The following is a 24161-nucleotide window of genomic DNA, read 5'->3' on the forward strand; positions in this document are numbered from 1 at the left end:
AATGCCATCACCCTGCTTCAAAGGGACAGCTAGCTACAAATTAAAGCAGGAAGGACCTCAAGAAGAGAAAAGAAAGTATGCATCATTTCTGCAGCAGTAACAATCAGTCGCTGAACCCAAATATGGTAGGGCATTAGGAAGTAAATGGGGAGAAGATAAAATGTTAATTCATACAACTCAGTAAATATTTTGTTCTCAGTAAAGTACATTCCTGATAAAATCAGACTTCTGTTCCTCCCAATCCCTAATTATCATTTCATTTCCTACCACATTGGTAAAACCATTAAAAGAAGATGAACCAGTAGCATCACTTACCTGCATGAAGCGGCCTGCAGATGTCCCAAGGTTTGCTATAGTAAGATCTCCTTTAGTGAAGACAGATATGGAAGTTAACAAGACACTGTTGAACTGTTTTGCAAACAAGTCAATCCGCTGCAAGGCCATTGTAACCTCCACTCGATACTCATCATCCTGCGCTCCACAAGAAGAGGCATTTCTCGAAAAAGACTGTAAGAAAGTTAGATGTTTTATGAGACCGAAAGCAAGCAAGCAAACAGGAAGACCTCAGATAGAGGCTGCTTTGAAAGTGGATGCACATCTCCTGTTGGAAATACAATCTAAAATTGTTTCATTACATTACTCTGCTACAAAATCAGTATGCCATAGATTAAGGGAAATACATTTCCTTATTTATTTTATTTACTTTGGTTATACAATTACAGAATTAGGGAACGATGCAAGCAGAAAACTATTTAAAACACATTTATATAATTCTAATACAGTTCTAATTTCTGTTTAAATGCGCCCTCTTGATCATAACTGTTTTGCACATTTTGAGGAAAGGTAGGTGCAGGAGAGCCTTCCTGACCTCCCCAGGCAGACCACGCCGCAAGGTGGGAGTCATCACTGAACACACACATGAATGAGTCACTGCCAGTCATACCCATTTTTAGGATGGCACCTTTGGGAGGCTTTATTTAAATAAGCAAAGCACAAAGCAAGAGAGGCTATCTTGCAGGTATGTGGTTCTAAGGCCATTAAGGGGTGATCTGAAAGTTACTAATCTATTTATGTACCCACATTTAACAAACTTCAAAATATAGACTCCAAACAAGTCATTAAACATTACATATATTTTAGAGTAAGGCACTCTCAGCACCAATGCAGTCAATGAATACCTGGTTCCCAATATACTGAAAATTATTCATTAAACCTCTTCTTAGTTTTGGGGAACAACTGTTTAAGAAAACCATTTGTGACACTAAGCAACTGTCTGCTACTGTATGTAGCAAACAAGATTAGAAGAAGCCCTGAAATTCCTTCAGAATAAACAAAAATGCATTGACGAACTTCACTCTATAACAACTGAAAACAAGAGTAGACGGACCATTGTAATCTTTTAGCCTCACAATTCCAAACAACAGCTATACTCAAATGTCTCATTTGTACTTATCCATTTTATTTTTATTACATGAAGACCAGAAGGGTTCGGCTTGTCAAGAAGCAAAAGTACAGGGATATCAAGGGAATTTAAGTATTTTTTGCACCATAAGACTCACTTTCCCCCCCCAAAAAAAGTGGAGGGAAAAGTGTGTGCGTCTTAAGGAGCGAATACTGCAAAAAATTCACACAAATGCCTCTAAATTCACACAAACAGCTCTAAAAACTAGGTGCGTCTTATGTTCAGGTGCGTCTTATGGAGTGAAAAATACGGTAATTAGGCTAAGAATATTTTGACTTCCTGCTACTTAAAATTTAAACTTGTCAATACTGTTTTATAGTATTCAAGGCTATTATCATAATAGATTATTTGTTCATTTTTAATCCTCTTATTCAATAACAGGAAATACATGTCTTTCTTTTCAGGAAAAGTACTCCCTAAATTAGTTGTTAGAAAAAGAGCCTATCTATGTTATACTGACAATTCAATGGAAATCTATTAACTGAGAATTCAGTTACTATTGATGCTTCATCTTGCATTCCAGATAATAAACAAAGACCATTTAGATTTCTATGAGAAATTCAATATCAAAGTATGTGACAAGCTTCTGTCTAGCAGTTGCATAAAGCAGCACACAAAGAAACCAGAAATAACAAAAAATTGCTGTCTTTTATAATCAATTTAGTGATCATTTTTCTTCATTGTTTAAAGATTTTTTAAAAGTAGATTATTGCAAGACTAAATGCTTATTGAAGCGGCAAATGCAGATGTCCATTAAATTCCAAAGCTTACACAGCAGTTTTTTTAAATAGCAAGCCAGAATGACAATATTTTCAAGTTTCAGCTAGAAATCAATTTTTGAAATGTTATTTGCTACCAACTTCATCTCAGCATCTCACAGTATCAGTATGCCAGAGGTATAAAGTCATCAGAGTACTTGCTAGGTTTTTACTAAGAATGTGCTTACAACAAACCAGGGCCTTTTTTCTGCTAGAGCCCAACTCCCAGTTGTTGATTGCCTATACCAGGGGTCCTCAAACTTTTTAAATAGGGGGCCAGTTCACTGTCCCTCAGACTGTTGGAGGGCCGGACTGCCGTTACTGTACAAGGCCGCGGGCTGTCAGTTCTCCGTCTTCTGCATCTCTCTCCCTTCCCTACACCACACACCCCGGCCTGGGAACTCACCTCACCTCGGTATCACCTCGCACTCTGTCTCCGCCACCTCAGCCCAGTGCCGGAAGTGTGCGTTGCTAACGTGAGTTTAGGTCGAACGTCACTTCTGGTCTGATTTTGCCATAACCCGGTGGGCTGCATAAACGTCCTCAGCGGGCCGCATCTGGCCCGCGGGCCGTAGTTTGAGGACCCCTGGCCTATACTATGGAGCTCGTTGTGGGTTAAACTAGGATTGGGCACTGGATGGCTGAAGCTTGTCTCTTGCTGCTTTGCTGGCAATGGGCTTAGACTGGAGTAATCCCGACGAGTGGGAGGCTGTCTTGCAACAGCTTCTGCCTGCTTCCCCCTCACATCCCCCGTATCACCAACATGCCCAGCTTTGGAGACCAGTAGCAGCAGCGGCAACAGGTATATCGAAAGTTGCGCCCTGCAGCCAAGCTTTGCTGCTGGCAGGACCCCCATGCATGGTCCTGATGCTGAGCCATGTCTATGGATGGCACTGGCTGGTTCTTCTGCTCTTCTCACTGCTAAGCTTCGTGCAGGCCCTGGTATGGAATACTTGGGGCCCCATCCAGAGCTTGACCTGCCAGGCCTTCAACTTCTTCAATATGGACGTCACACTTTAGGACTTCTGGGGGCCCATCAGCTCCATGCCCTGCTTCACTTTCATGAGGCTCATGGACAATAAGGGTAAGAAAGGCCAGAGTGAGGAGGAGGTAATGGAATGGTCACCAGAGACTATAAACTGTTGTGAGGGATTTCACAATGCTCTTAATTCCTTGTTCCATTTCAGTCATGTGGGCTTCTTTCAGTATGGGCTTTTTTCCATGTGAGCTTATTTCCATGTGGGCATGTTTCCATGTGGGCTTTTTTCCTGTGAGCATTTACGTATTTTTCGGTCCATAAGACGCTCTGGACCATAGGACGCACCTTTCTCCTGGGGGGGGCAATCCGCTGCCTCCACCTCCGATTCCAGCGATTCCCCCGCGCTTGCCTGCCTGGCTCCAGCTCTGTTTCCAGCAAGCGCTGGGATTGCTCCAGCTGCCCCCACCGCAAACCCAGCGCTTCGCAAGCGCCGGCTGCGGAGGGGGCAGCGTGCTTCCTCCGTGCCTGTCTGCCTGGCTCCGGCTCTGACGCTTACAGCAAGCGCCAGGATTGCTCCCTCTGCCATCCGATCCCGGCGCTTGCTTTAAGCATCAGAGCTGCAGCCAGGCAGACAGGCACGGAGGAAGCACGCCGCCCCCTCCGCAGCTGGCGCTCGTGAAGCGCTGGGTTTGCGGAGGGGGCGGGTGCTTCCTCTGTGCCTGTCTGCCTGGCTCCAGCTCTAATGCTTAAAGCAAGCGCCGGGATCAGAGGTGGAGGCAGCGGATCGCCCCCCCCCCCCAGAGGAAGGTACGTCCTATCATCCCTTCGCTCCATAAGACGCACACACTTTTCCCCCCACTTTTTTTTTTGGGGGGGGGAGTGCATCTTATGGTATGTCCATGGTTTTCTTCCTTTGGGCTTTCTTCCTTTGTGCTTTTTTCCAGTTACCATATAAGAGAAAGGGAGGAAAAGGATGTCAGCAGCTTGTAAGAGCCACTGTAGTTGTCAACACCTGCTCAAGAAGTATATTTTTATAACTACACATTTAATGTATGTTTGATGACTCTAGAAATGCAAGATTTTCTTTATATGAACAATGGGTACTGAGTTTTAAAATGCTGCCATCTCAATAAATTTAAGCATATTCATCTATTTACCTAAAATCTTATCAGGCATTCCACCATGGATAACAACTGTACTGCTTGAATCCTAAGAGGCTTCTTTGACTTCAGCCTTGAGGAAATAGTTAATCTCTTTCCCTTCTTGCACATATTCTCTAAACTACTCACTTGACTGCCAAAATAAAAAATGCCCATTATCTGTGGATTATACATTCGTATATCTGATGCCAAATTCCAGTGACACATCCCACAAATATTGTAATTCAGCAGGACTTTTACTGGTATGTGGATTGGAGTTACTTCTCTCCTCCCTTGTACATGAGTAAAGCACAAAGTCCGCATATGACTCATTATGAAAAAAAGTCCTATGAAATAAAGCTAAACTTGAATGTTATAAGGTGCAGACAACTGCATTTATTCCATGGACGTGAAGTCACAAATTATGTTTTGTTTGTTCCTAATAATGATTTTCGGTTTGCTGGAAATTATTTTGCATCTATGTTTACTAGTTTTTGCTGTTCAAAAATACTTGTAAAGCATTTACAGCTGTAGTCTATATCAATTTCACAAATGTATCCTGGTCTTCAAAGGCAGCAATTCCCAACCTGGTTTTGTGGCACTCTAATGTGTTCCCAGTTATCTCAAAGGCTGACACGAAATTCTCAGGACAAAATTTAATTTTAATTCACTAATTAAAAATAACTTTAGACAATGAAACGCTTTTAATAAGAAATTGACACAGACAGGTTTTATTCAAAGGAACATGCCAGTTTGGTATATTGGTTAAGAGCACTGACTAATCTGGGAGAACTGGGTTTGGTTCCCACTCCTTCACATGCAGCAGCTGGGTGATCTTGGGTCAGTAACAAGTTCTTTCAGAGCTGTTCTCTCAAGAGTAGTTCCTGAAAGAGCTCCCTCAGCCTCACCTACCTCACAGTAGTGTGAGGAGAGGAAGGGAAGGAGTCTGAAAGCCAGTCTGAAACCCCAAGAGAAGGGAGTGGTATAAATCCAATTCTTCTTCTTCTTCTACCTCCCTTCATTCCAACCTAATACAAGCCTGAAGCCAAGAACAGTTCCTCTAACAGTTCTTCTGTTTGCAGGGGTGGGGAAGAATTTCTGCCATTTCTTCTCCCCACCTCCCCATTCTAGCTTGTGCTCCAAGCTGTTACTTCAGATCCACTGGCCTTAATGTGAATTACTAGGGGGAATGTCCCTAAAAGAAGGCTGCAGTGAGAGGTGAAAGAAAGTGAAGTAGCCTTCTTCTAGCACTACATGTGTTGTTTAGGACCCAAGCTACAAAATCAAATTGTTTAGCCTCACCAGACACAAAACTTGTATTTAGAAAAACCTGAGGTCTAAAATGAGAGGCCACTTGTGCTTCTGGAAATGGTTATGATTTTCATATTTTACTTACTTCCCACTTTTCTCCCTGATCAGGACTGAGAGTGGCTTTCATATCATTCTCCTGTTCGCCACTTCATCCTTACAACAACCCTGTAAGGCTGAAGGTTTGTAATGCACTCAGAGTCACCTGTCGAGCTTCCATGGGAGAGTAGACCAGGTCTTGGTTGGTCTGACACTCTAATCCACTATATCATGTCAATCATTTAATGCAGGGGTGTTGAGGGCCAGATCTGACATAAATGAGACCGTGTCGATCCAGGCCATTTGTGTCATAAAATGTAACGCCAAGTAGCAGAGATATAAACGTTATAAAGAAAATACACTGGGGTGCCCAACGGTAGCTCTCCAGATGTTTTTTGTCTCCAACTCCCATCAGCCCCAGCCATTGGCCATGCTGGCTGGGGCTGATGGGAGTTGTAGGCAAAAAAAAAACATCTGGAGAGCTACCACTGGCCACCCCTGACATACACAATTAAAGATTTTTAAAAAAACTTAAAATATGCTTTAAAAGATTAGCACTATTGCAATATTTTGCTTATTTAATAGTTTCTTATAACTGACACCTCATGCTCTGAATGATTGCATCAAAATCTGGAAAAATGTGCTGTAGCAATCTTGAGTATGCTTTTCAGATGTGTGTCTGTAAGTTGCAAACCTACATTTGATTTATTGACGTTCATTACAGGAATCTCATGGTCAGTGTTTTGAGCCTAAGACGCAGGGGGAAACATGAAATGGCTGAGCATTGCGAGCTTTTCTATATAAGTTGCTTCATGTGCTGGCCAGCCAATGAAGAAAACAGAGGTTTTGCTCCGTAGCTCCTGTGCAATTGAACAAGCCTGGCAAAGCAAGCTGTGATGCAGCAGGAAGCAAGAAAGAGAGAAGGAAGCAGATGACAGTTGCTCAGGAGGCCTAACAGGAGTCCTTCGGGGGCCTAACCCAGCCATCGGGCTGCATGTTTGACACCTGTGGTCTAATGCAAACCTGAATGTCAAAAGTCTGACCCTAACCCCTGACCAGGCAAGCCCAATCTCATCAGATCTCAGAAGATAAGCAGGGTCAACTCTGGCAAGCACTTGGATGGGAGACCTCCTGGAATGCCAGCGGTTGGCAGGCTTTATTCAGTCACCTCCCTGAATATCTTCCAGGTCCCCAGTAAGTGTCACTCACCAGAAGTCACCATGACTTCCAGGTGTACACACATTCACACAATTGTGCACACGTGCACATACACATGCACATAAATACAAAAATGTCTGACCCTAAACTCAGAAATTAACCCTAGATATCTGTATTAGAATAAAACATAAATTTCACTTCAAAGGTTTCCAAGAACACTTAAAATGTATCAAGTCTAATTACAGATGTTTAAAAAATAGAAAAATGTGCACATTTGTATAAGATTTTTAAAAAGACAAATGTTGGTGTAGTTAGTGAATGAAAAATGAAAAGCAATGCCTATTTTCCTGCCAAAATCATTCATACTATTATTTTTATATATATTGATTACCACTGCATCAGTTCTTGTAATCTGGTTAGTACATTAGCACTAAGTAAATAGTATTGATTCAGATACAGACATAATGGGCCCATGCAATCGTATTCTGTCCAGTTCCTTTGTAATAAGTTTTAAGGTACAGTACAGAAATTACCAAGACCAGATGTGTTAATCACAGAAAAGAAGATAAGATATTGAAGCCCTGACCTGGATAGCCCAGGCAAGCCTGATCTTGTCAGATCTCAGAAGCTAAGCCTTGAGTCAACCATAGCTCTCGCAGAGTTGTCCTTGAAAGGGCAGCTTCTGGGAGAGCTCTCTCAGCCCCACCCACTTCACAGGGTGTCTGTTATGGGGGAGGAAGGGAAAGGAGATTGTGAGCCACTCTAAGACTCTGAAAATCAGAGTGGAAAGCAGGATATAAATCCATTGTCTTATTATTATTATTATTACTACTACGTTGTAATATCTAATGAAATAATTATACCACTCATTACCCAGATGCTAACAGGCTATGGACCAGTAACAGTCTACAGCCTGGGGGTTGGGGACCAGTAACAGTCTACAGCCTGGTCTAGACCACCAACAAACATGGTATAAATGATAAAATTCACAGAACTCTTACATAATGCAAAGTTATGAGCACAAAATGGTAGGAAAAGCTTGTTTACTTCCATTTTACTTTCAGCGTGAGCTGTACCAACATACAAAAGGCAGGTTTGGCAGCTCACTATATTTCCTCGTGGTGCACCCAAGGCAAGTGAGTTTTGCAAAATTCCGAAGCTACAAAAATTTTAAAAAGGAGAGGCAAAAAGCATGAGGGGCGTTTTTGCACTGACCTTCTAGTGGCGCGACCACCCTCTTCACACCGGAGGATCTGCCCGGATTTCGCACAAGAAGCGCCGGCGCACCCAAAAGAGCCGGCGACTTGCGTCGCGAAACCCGCTCAAACGGAAACCGCCAAGAAGCAGGAAAACGTTTGAGCGGGTTTCGTGACGGAAGTCGCCGGCTCTTTTGGGTGTGCCGGCGCTTCTTGTGCGAAATCCGGGTAGATCCTCCGGTGTGAAGAGGGTGGTCGCACCACTAGAAGGTCAGTGCGAAAACGCCCGAAGAATGTAGTTCCTGTCACCCTCCACAGTAAGGGTGTGTATGGAAAAAAAATAGTTAAAAATCGGTTTTGCGTTGATTAAACAAACAAACAAAAAAATCGTTATTCACTTGGAAAGCCAAATCTCATATTTGGTAGAGGGAAAAAAACTGAAAAAAATCAGTATTCCCAATTTTTTTTGGCTCTATTGTACTCTAAGGGCCATTTTAGTCAATCGCAAAATCCCTCAGAGTACATTCCATGGGCTGGGAGGAGAGGAGGTTTGAGCGAGAAGCACCAAATTTGCTGGGTACCTGCTGGAGCCTCTCTCCAAAAGAACTCCCAAGTTTCAAAAACATTGGACCAGGGGGTCCAATCCTATCGGCACCCAAAGAGGGTGCCCTATCCCAATTGAAATCAATGGTTGCAAAAACTCCATTGGTTTCTATGGGGGGGGGGGGGAATGCCTAAGGTCAAATAAGAGAATCTCTCACCTAAAAAACAGTGTCTTTTCAGTCAGCAGCAGAACTAGTGCATGTGCCCAGCAGAGGCAATGCTACTATGCCATTGCCAAAAAACAAACAACAGGACACAGACCAAATTGGGTAGGAGGGATTTCCTGGGGAACCATTGTTGCCAATCTCCAGGTGAGGGCTGGTGTGCTCTCCATGTAGCAGAGATCAGCTCCCCTGGAGAAAACAGCTGCTTAAATTAAGGTTGCCAGCCTCCAGGTGGGGCCTGGAGATCTTCTGCTTTTAAGATCTTATCTGGCCTACTTACAGGGGAAGTGCTAAAGCTCTATTCCAACAATGTTACTCAAAGAATGTCCTGTCTCAGAACCTATTTATTTTAAAAAGCCTACTAATAGCCCTAACTAAGTTGTAAAAACTCAGAAGCACCCACTGAACTACTCTCAGACCAACCATCTTGCCCTTGAAAAACAACCTTCTGGAAGTCAAAACCATGCCCCCTAACAAAGCAATTAAACTTTTTAAAAAATGCCTAGGCAAGGGAAGCCTTCCCCCCAAACCCAAAGCAGCCCCCGCTTAACAGCCCTCCCTTTAACCCATTAGGCAAATTTAAAAAGACCTAACAGGAAAATATTTTTAAGCATTGCCAGGCAAACCAGGAGATGTCTTCTTCCTGCAGCCAGGGACAGACAGGAGTCAGGGGTATTCCTTCAGAAATGTTCAAGGAATTCAGCAGCAGGGTAATGCTCTCTGGCCATGCACAGAAGATTTTCAAAATGTGAAAAATCCCCTGTGACTGACATGCACATCTTTGGCCCTAATTGGCCAGATTGTCCATCTCTCCCTCCCCAGCCCCCTTCCTGCTGGCTGCTAGGCCTTACAAAGGAAAGCAATTTAACTATACTGTGTAATTAAAGGAAACACAAAGGCATGATAAATAATTTATGTAATTACATACTAGCCTTGTTTTTAGTTATTGGTTTATTTCAGAAGTCCATTCCTTTGCTAATCTATTCCTGAGGATTTGTGAAATTATAAATATTAACCATTCTAGAGCATTTATTCTTATTTGCAGCAAAATAAAACTTGCTGCAACAAATCCCTACTCTTCCCCCATTGCCCTGATTGAGTTCACACCCACAGTTGTTAACTTGATGGCTGAGTGATTGAGGAACACACTGAGAATTTCACCTCTTAATGGATTCTAATTGTAGAGACAAAAGAAGATGAAAGATTCCCCTGAAGTACGCAAGGAAGGAATATTCTTCTCCCCTTCCCCCTGCCATCCTCCTGATTCCCAAAGAAAAAAAAAGCCGATTTTTTTGGCTTTTTCTCTGGTATGCTTAATTCAGCTACCAGGTCAGATCAGAGAATCTGACTCGGCTTTATGAAAGCCTAAAATTACCAAAAAGGACATTTGTGGGGGTTTTCCCCCCACATTTTGTCTTTACCGAATGCACACCCCTACTCCACGGATGGAGCTCCAAGCACTAATTGGGTTACCTAGGCTGGAGCCTAAGCGGCCTACTGTTTAATCTAATGGCAGGGTCCTTGCGACATCTTTGAGGTCCATGTCAGTGATTTCAACAGCTGTTTTTATGCATACAGGGAAGTCCCCACCCCACCCCTCCAAGCTGGGGCTGTGCAGGGTGAGCACGTGTCGGGATCAGAGGAGCTGGTTTTCTTCACTTGAGGAGCGTGAATTTAAAAAGGCTTTGTTAGTGACTGTAAGCTGACAGCCCTCCCCTTCCTATTCAGTTAATACTGGTTAGTGGTGCCTGCACACCATAACAGCATTGAATAATAACATATTCCCCCCCCCATTATTCATACAGGTTACCAAGAAGGGCCAGGGTAATGCTCCTAAAAAGTCAGCAAAGAGGATAGTCCAGGACATTTCCATGGATCAGGAGCAGGATGACCCTGTAAATAAGGCCATCCTTGACAGGCACTGTACTTCCCAACCAGGAGGTAAGTCACACCAAACACAATCTGGTTGGCCTGTTTGGCCAAGGGGGCCAAATGGACAGCCTGGTGCTTCTGTCACTCACTCACAGGTGGGAACTCATATACTGGGTATTATAACACGTCACTCACTTCATGGCCATGGGGCATGGGACAAGTGCAGCCTCAGTCTGGTTGGGGGTGCACAATGGGTCTGCCACAATCAAAGGTTACATGGATTTTTCTGGCCCTGCTTGGATACGATATGATGAAGCCTTTTGCATGTGGGTGTCTATGAACCCATCCTTGCTGTGGGATCAGATTTATTCCCAATTATTGATGCAAATTATGTCCCCAGCATGGCCAAACCAAGGTGAGAGGTCTGACAGTGGACATGTTGTTCACTGGCTATCTGGCAATGTTAGTTCCTATGGTTAAGCAGGGCAGGGGGTTCAAAAATACCCACTTTGCTGGGAGTTTACCTTCCAAGGGTTCTATAGCAGAAAGCCCTGCACACTTCAACATGAATGCCCACTCTGTCGGCTCTCATACCTTTCCATCTTGCCCCAAGGCCAAAAGTAAGCCAGAGACTAGGGATTCAAAAGGGGTGAAATGACAAGGCAAGTCTGGAATCAATGCTCCACCTGAGAAAGGGGCCCAGTCCAATTAATCTACAGGCTTTTGAGTAGGGGTGACAAACTCATTTGTTACGAGGGCCAGATCTGATATAAATGGAACTCTGTCAAGCTGGGCCATGCGAGTCATAAAATGTAATGTCAGATAAAGAAGATGTAACTTTATAAAGGACACAGCCACAATTAAAGATATTAAAATAAAAATACTTAAAATACAAACATGCTTATAACAGCAACACTCATGCAACATTACATTTATTTAACAGTATCTGACACCTCCCAAACCTTCCCCTCCCCTGGCCCTTAAAAGATGCCTGCAGTTAGGGATGCCATCCTCCAGGTGGGACCTAGGGATCCCCACAAATTACAGCTCATCTCCAGATTACAGAGATCAGTTCCCCTGGAGAAAATGGATGCTTTGGAGGATGGAATGAAGTCCCTGTCCTCCCAAGCTTCATCTCCAAATCTTCAGGAGTTTCCAAATCTTCAGGAGTTTGGCAGCCTTACCTCCCCTCACATTCACCCTGCTGGTGGCCAAAGGGGACCTGGCAATTCTACTGCCTAAAATGGAGAGGTGGGGAACAGTGAGATCTGGCAATGCAATTTTAAAGAATAAAACATCAAGAAATAGCACAAAAATTGCATCTGGAACTTATATAAATATAAAATGCTCTGAGCCTAGGAAAACATTGGCTGGGCATGGCAAGGTTCCCCCCACCCTCAACCCACTCACAATGACAGTGGCTCTTCAGGCAGGGTCTCAGGGTTTTTTAAGGATAGTTAGAGATGGGAGAGACCTAAAAGCCCTTTGGAGGATAATGGGAGTCAAGAATGCAAAATGACTTGCAGAACAAAAAAAATTGCAAAGGAACTGTGGAATGGAGTTTCCATTAAAGTCTCTAGGGCCAGATAAACTAGTCTGGGAATGGAAGAAGAAGAATTGCAGATTTATACCATGCCCCTCTCTCTGAATCAGAGACTCAGATCGGCTTACAATCTCCTTTATCTTCTCCTCCCACAACAGACACCCTGTGAGGTGGGTGGGGCTGAGAGGGCTCTCCCAGCAGCTGCCCTTTCAAGGACAACCTTTGCCAGAGCTATGGCTAACCCAAGGCCATTCCAGCAGGTGCAAGTGGGGAATCAAACCTGGTTCTCCCAGATAAGAGTCCACACACTTAACTACTACACCAAACTGGCTCCACATTTTCTTTGCAACTTTTTTTGTGTTGCAATGTATTTCAAAGGAACTTGAGAAGAGCTTTTGCCAGTGAAAAGGAGCTGGGAAGTTTGGCAGCCCCACCCTCTGCTTCCTGTGCTCAGTAGCAGTGTCAGCTTCAGTTTGCAAGGGTAAGGACAGGCAGGGGAGTGGGATGGGGGGGGGGGTGAGATCCATGGGATGGATTGTCCCGTGGGCTGTCAGTTGTCCCGTGGGCTATCGGTTTGGCCCCACCCCGCTTTAGAGTATCAACTGTGTGATTATCCTAATTTGCATGATCACATGTACCTATTAAATGGATTTAATAGGCAATTAAAGGATTTAAACGGCAAATCAACAATTCTTTTGTAATAGAAGGATGACTTCTTGCAGTGATAGCATGTGAAATTTAGGTTGAGAAAGAAACTTGCTCAATTTATGGAGGTCTAAGATTGGGCATTTTCTGAATAAAACAGTCTTAAAAGTGCAATTTGACTCCTTTGTTCTGCTGCTTCAGACCAACACGGCTGCCCACTTGGATCTACCACCATCCTTTTTGTCAATGATGAAATAAGGGCAATAATACCCTGAGGCGGTCAAAGCATCTTCAGCCTCCACAATCATTCCTTTCACAAGTAAGGAGTGAGTTTCAGGTGAAACAACCATATCTGAAGAGAAGGAACTTGAACCTGACACTGGAAGGCCAAAACTGGAAGCCATGAATGGTGTCATAGCATTAAGCCAGAACCCACAGCCCTGCTGTGGCAATCTGCATTGCGGTGAGTAGCATTAACTTGCTGTTTGCTGGTAGGCAAGGGCATGCTTGGACCAAGCCTGCTTCAACCACACCATCAGCTAGACGCCTTGAGACACTGTGTAGGGTGAAAGACACTGATTGTGATTTCTTGTTCCAACACCTTACCACCTGGCAAACTCCAAGATTTGTCATTTGAAGAGAATGAACTCTTTAGCGACCAAATGGATAACATGTTAAAATGTATCTGTAAATATAAATTACAGGCTAAATCCTTCGGAATTACTTCTACCAATTCGACCCAAAACAAATCCAGGTATTGGTCCAAGCTGCCAACATTATCTCTTGAATCCCTTGGAGGAGGAAAAGAGCAGCAGGTCCCAAATCAGGAGTAAATACGACTTGCATCAAGCAATCCTTTGTCTTAGGCTTAGAATCAGTATGCTAAAAATCGAGGGCTTCAGCCATTCTAATAATCCAATCCAAAAATGAGGTAAGATTTTTAGATGGTGATGCTGATGCTTTACCTCCAGTGGCATCATCCAGTCAAGGTACCAAAGCCAGATAAGAACTGAGGTCAAACTGAATCTCGAGGATGAGTTCGGAACTGGCGCAAGTGGATCCAAGGTCCCATGACTACTTCTTGTCGAGAGGAAGAATGATGCTTAGAGTACCTCAGTGACCGAGAACAGGCATGGTGGAAACCCCCACTGCAAGATGATGGTTTGCAAGAGCAAGGGTACCAGTGGAGGGGTAGTTCTTCATCATCATAACCATGTCTGTGGCTGTGTTGATCAATGATCTCAACATTAGAGGCCAACCTCGATACCTGGTCAGCAAATGATGAGCAAGTGGCATGGCCCGAATGCCCATTTAGAATGGATGGAAGAGAGGGTGATCCAACAGTGAGGTGACATTGAAATGGATCAGAAACAAGTCAGCGATCTCCCCCTCAATGCCATGTGGTGGTCAGAACTTGTGGCTAATGTAGCATGGTGTCTTGGCGATGGGGACTGACGGTGCTGAGCTGCTGCCGAAGTTAATGGCTGTTCAAGGTCATGTTGTGGCAGAGATAGTGAACAGTGCTGTTTGTGGTCTCATTCTTTTGTCCTTTTTGCCAGAGGTTCAGAGCCCACCCTAGAAGTAGACACTTTGAACTTCTTTGGGGCTGGAATAGAGAGAGGAGCTGAACTCACCAAAGGTGGATCAGGCTGCTTATCTGCAGAGGTCTCCAACACAAATCCAGTATTCTTCTAAGAGCAAATGTCAGGTGCAGTTAGCATTTGCTCCCAAAGAACAGCATTCAACCACACTGCCCTGCCCCCTCTTGCTCTTGGAGTCAGCCAACTACATGCCTAGTAGGACAAGGTGTTATGTCTTTCACTGGGGCATAAGAGACAAGATGTGTGGTCATCCTCTTGAGCTATCTTGGCTTCACGCTTTTTAAACAAGGGCATGAAACCAATAATTATTGAGAGAAATTCCTCTCAAAAGCTCACGGTACTCACGGTACTCTGTCCTTTTTCTGTTGTTGCAAAAAAAGAACTGAAAGGAGAGTTCTGGCTCTTCCCATATCACATGACTTTTGCGTGGAAGGATCACTGTGATACAGGGAGAGATAGCACTCTTGGGATACTAGAGAATTCTTTGAGCTTGCTAGCTCCTCCCAGTGGCTGGCCAGAGACAACAAAATCCCCATGTGGGACTTCACAGAAGCCACAAAGATGAACCTTGGTTTCTTGTGTCATTCCATTTAGAATAAGAAAATTTATTTTCAGCTCTTACATGAATACTCAGATACATTAAACAATTCTGTACAACATGCAAAAAAGTATGAATAAACAGGAAAGTGAGATGTATTTTCTCCTTAGACTCTTTGAATAAATATTTGGTATACCTGACAACATTCAATCGATTTAATTTAAAGTGCAAGTCTTTAAAATAAAGCCACATCAACCACTTACAATTGAGAGATGTGACATTTTTAATCCTGTCAAAAATTTGTAATAAAAACAGAAATGACCATTACAGAGCCTTGAAGGACTTATTTTTTCTATTGTATTAAATATTACTGGACATGTCCTGAGAACAACAGATCAATAAAAGTCTTTGTGGTTTCCTGATGGAAGGCAGCAATTATTTTCTTCCATCACAATGTAAGTATAACTCAATTTTGCTCATCTATCATCTTTGCAAAGAAAAATCAGTGTGTTTATTTTACTGACTCTCTTGATTTCATTTAAGAAGGACTCTCACCTTCGTTTCACACTATTTCCAAATCTTTGTCCATTTGCATCTTCATTTAACAACAGTAGTAACCCAGTTATCATGCCATGACAAGAGTGATAAAAAGAGGCAAACAGTTTGTAAAATCAAAATTCTTTTTGCGTGCCAACTTGACACAGGAACATTAAAGTATTCTAGGTATTTTGCCACACCTCCTTTGAAGAGGGTGGTGGGGGGGGAAGCAGCTCTAAACCAGAAACTCTCATGAATTCAACCATTTTTATTACAGGTTGCCTAGTGTTGATAAACTGCAAAAGCCAGCAACTTTTACTTGAATTACCCATGCTGAAAATGACTAAGCTTGAATCTGTGCCCAGACCAAGCATTCAATTTCTCCCACTGTGAGTGTGGCAAGCAAAATGCCAGAGAAATGATTCAGAGGCTTCCAGGATGGTTAACAAATAATCTTTTAGTTTCATTTGAACTACTTCGGTGTTGTTTTCCCTCCATTTCTATGATACTTCTTGCTTTTCTCAGTGAAAATGTTTTTTTTTTAAATTATCATAGCCAAGAACCACATTCAGCTTTTTTACTTCCATTCAAAGTCCCCAATGAAAATGGATATGGGGTGGTGCAGGGGAAATAGTTGGTTGATCCTGCTCATTGTTACAAGTACTGCAAGAGAGGGTGCTTTAAAAGGAAAAGGAACTATTTAATCACTGGTTTTTGTAGCATCTTTCCAGCAGAGCTTTTCTGCATTTAAAGTAGCAGAAGAAAACCTTTCTAACTTGTTCCAGTTTTAACCCATCTATAACTTTAATTAGATTAAAGCATGAAAAATTACAAATATTTGCAGCACTGGCTTATTTTTTGGCATAAGAAATTTAGCTAGGAAATTTTGTTAACCTATTATTAGATCTGGATCCGGCTAACAGTCTGTTTTATCCCTAGGTACATCACAAAGCCTTACCTGCTTGATCTCAAGACCAATGCTCCCTCTAAGCCAAGGGTGGCCAAACTGTGGTTCAGGAGCCACATGTGGCTCTTTCACACATATTATATGGCCCTTGGAGCCCCCACCACCTGGCTTGGAGAATGGAGAATGCATTTAAAGTTAAAGTTGCTTTCTTTCTATCTCCCCCTCTATTTGCCTTCCTTCCTTCCTTGCAGCTCTCAAACAACTTACATTCATGTCCTTTGGCTCACAAACATCTGTTTATTCTATATGGCTCTTATGTTAAGCAAGTTTGGCCACCCCTGCTGTGGAGACTTGTGAGCAAAAATTCTACTTTGTGAGCTATCGGCAGGGCGTTTTCTGAGCAGGAATACACAGGAACACAATTCCAGCTGGCTTGGCATCAGGGGCTGTGGCCTAATATGCAAATGAGTTCCTGCTGGGCTTTTTCTACAAAAAAAGCTCTGGCTACTGGCATTAAAGTTATGAACTACTGCATAAATTAGTTTGCCCTGGGGCCATTTTTCCTCAGCTAAGGCAAAAATGTGTGAACTGGAGGCTAAAAAACTGTGAGCTAGTTCACACTAACTCAGCTTAGAGGAAACACTGCTCAAGACTCTACAGAGTGGCCATATTTGTGTGGGGGGTGCTTTTTGGGAGCACCTGCTTCTATAGCACATTTGTAGAGGTCTTGCCTCTTTTTGTATAGACACTGGGATGAGAAGCAGTACAGTGAAGTGAAATCACTCAGTGGTAGAGAGGATTCTCACACTGATCTGACTCTCGGCTTGTTCCTTATTATGGTACACCTTCCAATGCTGGGTTTGTGTTTTCTGTTCCCAGTTTTCTTGGGTCTGTTGTCCACACTCATGGCTTTAACACTGACAAATCCATAACTCTTGTCACATGACTCTGATGCCACTTGAGTTCCAGTCATAACTTTACAGGCTTAGTGGGCCCCATGCTCCCCCCCCCACAAGGTTAAAGATCTAGAAAAACTGAAGGTCATTAATCTGATCTAGTATCCTGCTACTCACAGTGCCTACCAGATGTCCTAAAAGGTTCATTAAGTAAGGAAATGGAAGCCAAAATCTCTTGTTGACCCGCAACTGGTATTTCAGAGGTGTACAACTTCTTTTGGCCATCCTGGGGCTTATGGGGTGCGGTAGGAAGGGGAGGCAGGAAAGTCCTGTTCCACAAATGGATCTCAGTGGATAAAACCCACCATGCCTAATTCATATAAAATATCCTTACGCAACCCAAGCCTTCTTTGAATGTTAACACAAAGCAGCCATTAGTGATGGTGGAAAGTGCTGTCAAGCTGCAGCTGACACATGGCAACCTGTAGGAGTTTCATGGCAAGAGACATTCAGAGGTGGCTGGCTACTTCCTGCCTCTGTACAGCGGCCACGGACTTCCTTGCTGGTCTCCCATCCAAATACCAACCAGGGCCAACTCTGCTTCACTTCCAAGATCTGATGAGCTCAAGTTAGCCTGGCTCATCCAGGTGAGGGCAGCCATTAGGACCAAGCCCAATCTACTCCAGCCCCTACCTTGTGCCGTCCTAAGCAGAGTTACATCCTTTTAAATCCACTGAATGTAACTATTAACAGTTTGGCACTGAACAATGCTAAGAGTTCAGAACAGAGTACACAAAGTTTCCTAAACTTTCTGATGTGTTTTCCAATTTAATATTTTAAATAAACCCTACAATCTCTGTGACAAAAAATTTAATATATGTATCAAAACAAACAACCACACAGCAGTACAGGGAGTGTATATTTATTTCCCTCTCAATGCAAATGAGACACCTCCCCCCGACTTATGCTCTCATGACATCTCTTGAATTATGCCACTCATAGCTTTCCTAATATCTTCATTACTAACATGCAAAATTCTGGCCAACTCTGAAATGTCTCCTCCAGCAAGAAAGAATTTTCCCAGTAAGTGGAAACTGACTTATGATTCTGTCAACTTTTTTTTTAAAAAAAATGAGCTGCATTGGAAAGAAAATAGATCCTGGATGGATAAAATAACTGCTAGGATTTTTTTAAAAAAAGAAAACACCAAAGGAAAAAATGCAAACACTATTTCACAATTATGGAAGAAACAATCTCGACGACATAACATTTGCTATTTCCAGAATGAAAAATAAGCAAAAGAAATTAAACTTTGAAGAGAAAAAATAAAGAGTTTGGAGCCAAGCACTAGACGAAGACAACCCAAGGCACTATATAATATCTATCACACTGCAAAGAATATCCTGGAAAATGAAAAGGACAAATTGCATTTTTAGAAAAACCCTTTAAGGGCCGCTGGCTGAAATTCACAAACTAATGATTTGAGAGCTTCAGTTTAAACAAGTTTAAACCAATGGGCATGACCTGTCTTAAATTCAAGTACTTCCAGCTTACCTGATGCAGATGGTTAACCTAACAATGTGAACAATAAATTTATTTTGCAAATGTCTCATTTGGGCAGTGATGAGCTCTGGACACAACTTTCTAAACAGGCCGTTTGGCTTGTCTTCCCAGCATTTCCTGTTTCTCTAAAGCTCAGAACAAAAACTGTAGATTTATATCCTACTGATTTGAGAAGAGGACCTTCTTGCTTTGTCCCCTCCTACCTGCCATCTGCTCCAAAGGGCCAGAAAGAACTTTAGAACAGGTTTTCATGCAGTAGGGGTCTACATGTGGAGGCAGTCAGCAGAAACCAAGGAATCCCAGCTCAATGTGCTTTTGACTTTGGATAATCATCTCCCTGAGGATTGTTGTAACCTACAGCCAGTGTTCCCACTAAGCTATGCTAGAGGGTGCTGGTGCACCAATTTCCAGCCCTTAGCACATGAGATTTTAGACTGAGCACAGGGCAACAGTTTGAGGCCAGGCTTACCCATCTCTTTCTGCAATATTGGGAGACCTGTTCTCCACAGGCCAGGTCCACCAATAGAGTGAAAAGGGACAGATAAACCTCTTCTATGGGGGCCAGGTCTACTAATACAGTGGAAAGTGATGGGTAGACCTGTTCTCCAGAGGCTAGGTCTACCAATATAGTAAAAGGGATGGGTAGACCTGTTATCTGGAGACAAAATCTAACAATATAGTGGACCAGGGTGGGTAGACCTTCTTTTCCGGAGGCCAGGTGTACCCCCCCCCCCACCCCATGGACTGTAGCACTTCTGGCTCACGGTCTGGTGTTTTTGACTCTCGAAGGAGAACTTCTGCCCACAACAATAACAGCTTAGAGGGACACACTGCCTACAACTTAGAGATAAATTTGAGAAAGACACCACTATTCCTGTTATTTATGTTATACAATATATGATGAACAGAGCTCTGATTCTTGAAAGTTTATGCCCCAAAAACATTGGTGCTATTGGACTAAAATCTAAATGTAATACCTGAGTATATTAATTTTTGTAGTGCCTTCAAAATGGTTGTCGTTTTCCTGTGATGATTTTGCAATACCTATGCTGATTAATGAGCTATCACCGCCATTACCAAATGTTGGTTTTACCTACTAGCTGAGAGGGGGGTACTGAGAGCAGCACACTAAGTGGCGTGGTCCAAGTTTTAAAAAGGCATTTTCAGTCCGGCTAGTGAAAGAGAATGTGACTGAATTTTTGGAACTGTTGCTGACAAGCAGCAGTCTCAGGAAGTGAACAGCTGCACATCTGTTTTTGATGGAATGCATGATTAAACTTCACCATCCTTCTCTTCTCTACACTGGTGTTTCATGATGCCCACTCGCTTCTTCTTTGACGCAAGAAGCCAGTCCTGGTTCACCTCAATTGTAGCAGAATGTGCTTTGGAAGATCGCAGAAACATCACCCTTGGTTCTGCAGTGGGGTGTCTATTTGGAAATAACTGCCTCCATCACAAAAGAGGGTTTGGCTTGGGACCTCTCAAGCTGTTGTAAGTGGCTGCACTTTGTGACTGGGCTCTCGTCCAATGCCAGGCATTCTGTGGTGGCATCTACAACACTTTCTTAACATTCCAAAAGTGGCAAAAGACTCAACAAGGTTGGGAACCTCTGTATTAGGCACACAAGCATCATTATGGTTCTATGTGAACAGTATGCTGGACTGAGTTCCCTGAGCAAGACTTGCTTTGATGGAAGCCTCATCTCTAATACATGCTTCACCCCTTATACCCTTTTTAGTGACTTCCCTGTTCAATTTACAGGAAAAGCTTCTTACCGAGATGAATCACCACTGGCTATAACCAGAACTAATTGTTATTTATTTAAATGGACAACTTTTTTTAAAAAAAAATGATAATGAATGGCTCTGGAATGAGGCCAAAAACAGATGCCCTGAAAACACTTATTACTCACAACTGAAATCAATGGGTTTATGAACTAAATAATGGCATTTTCAATAAAAATGAGACCGGGGATGGGTAGGCAACTCCAGCAGCTCATTAGCACATGATAACACCATGCAGACTTACCCTGTTCAAGCAGTACTTGCTGTCCTTTCTATAGAGATGCTGAAGACATTTCATGTTTTGTCTGTCTACAATCTTGCTGAAGAATTCATTGATGGTTTTAATCGAGACTAAGCAGACAGCAGATTTATGAGACGGTTCTGAAGAGTCTGGTTTACTTTGAGCAAAAGCACCATACAAAATGTCATCTTTCATATCAAGGTTCATTTCCCGGGCTAAGGCTGCTCCTGGCTTACCAATATATGCAGCCTGTAGAATATTGAAGACCTCATGTGACTGCTTGGTTGACTTCTTCCTACGTTTTTCAGTGTACATGCACTCAAGTGGCATTTCCATATATGAACGCAACTCGGAATCTAAAGAGCAGAACCGTACGATCCTTGTGTGAAAAGCCTGGGAATCAAGAGATTCTTTCTGGACAGTAAGGAAGTATACAAAGTGGTCCTTCTCAAATGCATGAATATATTTAATGGGGTAGGAATCCCTGGATTGTGGAAGGATATCAATATATGAGTCAGCTGTGAGAAACTCAAATCCATCTAAGCTTTCTTTTAATCTTCGAACAGATACTGAATGAAGTAAATGGTCTGGCTGAGATGAATTCGCTACTGTATTTCCTACATAGAAGTTCACAAACCTGTCCTTTTCTGTTACCAGAACTTTAGTTCCTGAAGGGCTTACCACACAGTCTGGACACTGGCCTGACTCATCATACACCTGCATTGAGTACATACACTCCACATCCTTTCCAATATCAGCAGGGTTATTAGCATGAATTACATGGCGTAGGCAAGTTCCTTTTGCCACACTACCACAGCTGATGAGCTGATCTTCATAGTAAGTTTCTAAAAGCAAAGCCATGTTGCGGTTATCATTCCAAGTGCTACTGGAATGGTTTACTTTATGTTTACAATCTTCACAGGGGGCACAGCCAGGATTCTCCAGCACAGGTCCAGTCTTGTACACAAAAACATTGTGAAGGCTTTCATTTAAGGCGTAGATTTTGTTGATTGCTCCAACATAAATATGATGCTGGTACAAAACTATATTTTGTACTGGAGTTTCTGCAGTGAAGCTAGGGAGCTGATAGTTGACGTTCAGATTCATCTCTGGTCTTAAACTTGCTTCTTTACATTTGCCATGACTCCATCGTACCAATGTCAACAGAAATGCAATAATCCCAGAGGTGGAAGTAACAAAAGGCTTCATTACTGCAGTTGCGTCCTGTCAAAACATATATTTTGAGAAATGTTAATAATTCACATAGGAAATAATCAGTCAGCTAACAGAAAATAAAAAAGCCACAGAACTGTTTAACACTTCTCTCAGAGGGCAAGCACGGCCATGGACACAAATCACATTAAGGTAAGGTAAGACTTGAGTGGTGAAAGCAGCAACAAGAAGATGCTTCTCTGGGTATTCAGGATTGCATCTTGTTACAGCGGGCTGAAAATGAAATGCTAAGGCACTACAGGGTAACAGAGCCTTCTAAACATGGAGGAAATATCAGTGTGCCTTTCACTTTGCAATATCTCAAGAGAGGTCACACCAATATAGACATGCAGTCATCTAACCTTGGGCAATCCTGTTTTGTGTTTCTGAAAGCCAGCCCTGAATTTTTAAAAAACAATTCAATTCAACTCTCAGTATAGAGAAAATACTTGCCAATAAAGGGAATTTAATTCAGCTCTTTCAACTTTGCAACAAAATCTACTGTGAATCTGAACTAGCACTTAAAATGTAAATGTCAACAAACATTTTACGCAGTTTCTACTATAATATAATATAAAAATGCTTTAGTTCCGATGGATTCACAATGAATCTACTGTGCATAAAACATGCATTGGAAGTAGTAGTAGGTTTGTACTAGCATGTGTATATATCTTGATACTTAATCCAAGTGCAATGTTATTCTCCTCTCATATAAACATAATATTATCAGTCAATTTTATTGTAAGATAAAAGGTTTGCTTGACAAAAGTGAAAATATTCTGCTATCAACTTTGTGGAAATATTTTATCTTTTCTAGAAGTATGATATTCCCAGTGCACTAAGGGATGCAATTATTCCAGTATCTGAGTAACGTCTTTTCCATGTATTTTGCTTATTGGCTTATGCAGAGAAAACTTTCTCAAACAAAAAAACCAAAAAATCCTCAGACCAGTAAGTCATGATGAAACGTTTTCGGGCTGCACAGAAGGAAAGACAGTGTCATTCAGACAAAAGTAGTAGCGTGCTAATTAGACCCATAAAGGGCTTAACCTAGCAAATTCCTTCCTTTGTATTCATATTTGATATGGTTTTTAAAAGTCAAAGACTCACAACAAGAGTGATATTTAAAACTCTGACATTACCAGTGGATGAATTGTGGTTGAAGAAGTGGGTTTTATTCCAACGTCAACATTACACTAAAAGTCACACTAAACATTGTTCTATTGATACTTAGCAGTAGTTGCTAAACTAAATTTAGCTTCCTTAGAAGAAAACAATTAAACAATCTAAATGCAGCAATTACCATATGGTGTTTACAAGATTTTGCAGAAAATATTATTTGGCTACAGATTAATGGCATTGTTATGCTCAGAACAGTAAGATCATAAGCATCTCTGATTATTTTTTTTTAAAAACCCTGAAATAAGGCCTTAACAAAATTAAGAATAATCTCACATAGGGTGACCAGATCGTCCCGGTCACCCGGGAAAGTCCCGATTCTGGCCCCCAATTCCCGCCTCCCGGGCTGGCTATACTGGGACCATTAGAGGTCCCGGTTTAGCCAGCGGGGAGCCGGTGGGCCGCGCGCGCGGTCGGGGAAGGCGGCGAGTGAGGGACCGAGCGTCCCTGCGCGTGCGCATGGCGGTGTGGCGGGCTCTGCGCATGCGCGGGGCCAGGAGAGTGGGCGGCGTAGGGCCCGCCACACCGCCGTATGCACGCACAGGGACGCTCGGTCCCTCACTCGCCGCCTTCCCCGACCGCGCGCGTGGCCCACCGGCTCCTCTCGCTGGCGTAGGGCCCCGGCGGCGGCAGAGGGGGAGGCGGTGGAGGCCGTGGCCGGAGCGGGAGGCGGGCCGGCGGCGCCTGCGGCGTGGCGGGAGGCCCCGGGTCGGTGGGCTCGGCCGCCTCCTCCTCAGCCGCCGCCAGCCCCACCAGCAGCGCCGCCAGCAGCACCAGCCGCCGCTGCGCCTCCTGGCCAGCCCGCCCGCCCGGAGAGGAGGCCGCGCCCTGGGAGAA

The 24161-nt window shown here is 43.1% G+C and overlaps 1 protein-coding gene across 2 annotated transcripts in view; it reads right to left on the minus strand.

Annotated features, from left to right (window-relative positions):
* Positions 1–24161, minus strand: part of MET (MET proto-oncogene, receptor tyrosine kinase) — a 172632-nt gene that overhangs the window by 99486 nt on the left and 48985 nt on the right. Inside the window, exons 2-3 of one of the 2 annotated variants that reach the window (XM_060244856.1) lie at positions 20937–22157; positions 316–507 (exon numbers count right to left, since the gene is read on the minus strand). In XM_060244856.1, the coding sequence (XP_060100839.1) occupies positions 316–507; positions 20937–22142 (1398 nt within the window). In that variant the 5' untranslated portion in view covers positions 22143–22157. The remainder of the gene's footprint in view (positions 1–315; positions 508–20936; positions 22158–24161) is intronic. The other variant, XM_060244858.1, reaches the window with a different exon arrangement.

This window comes from Heteronotia binoei, chromosome 8 (genome assembly GCF_032191835.1).
Source record: "Heteronotia binoei isolate CCM8104 ecotype False Entrance Well chromosome 8, APGP_CSIRO_Hbin_v1, whole genome shotgun sequence".
NCBI lineage: Eukaryota > Metazoa > Chordata > Lepidosauria > Squamata > Gekkonidae > Heteronotia > Heteronotia binoei.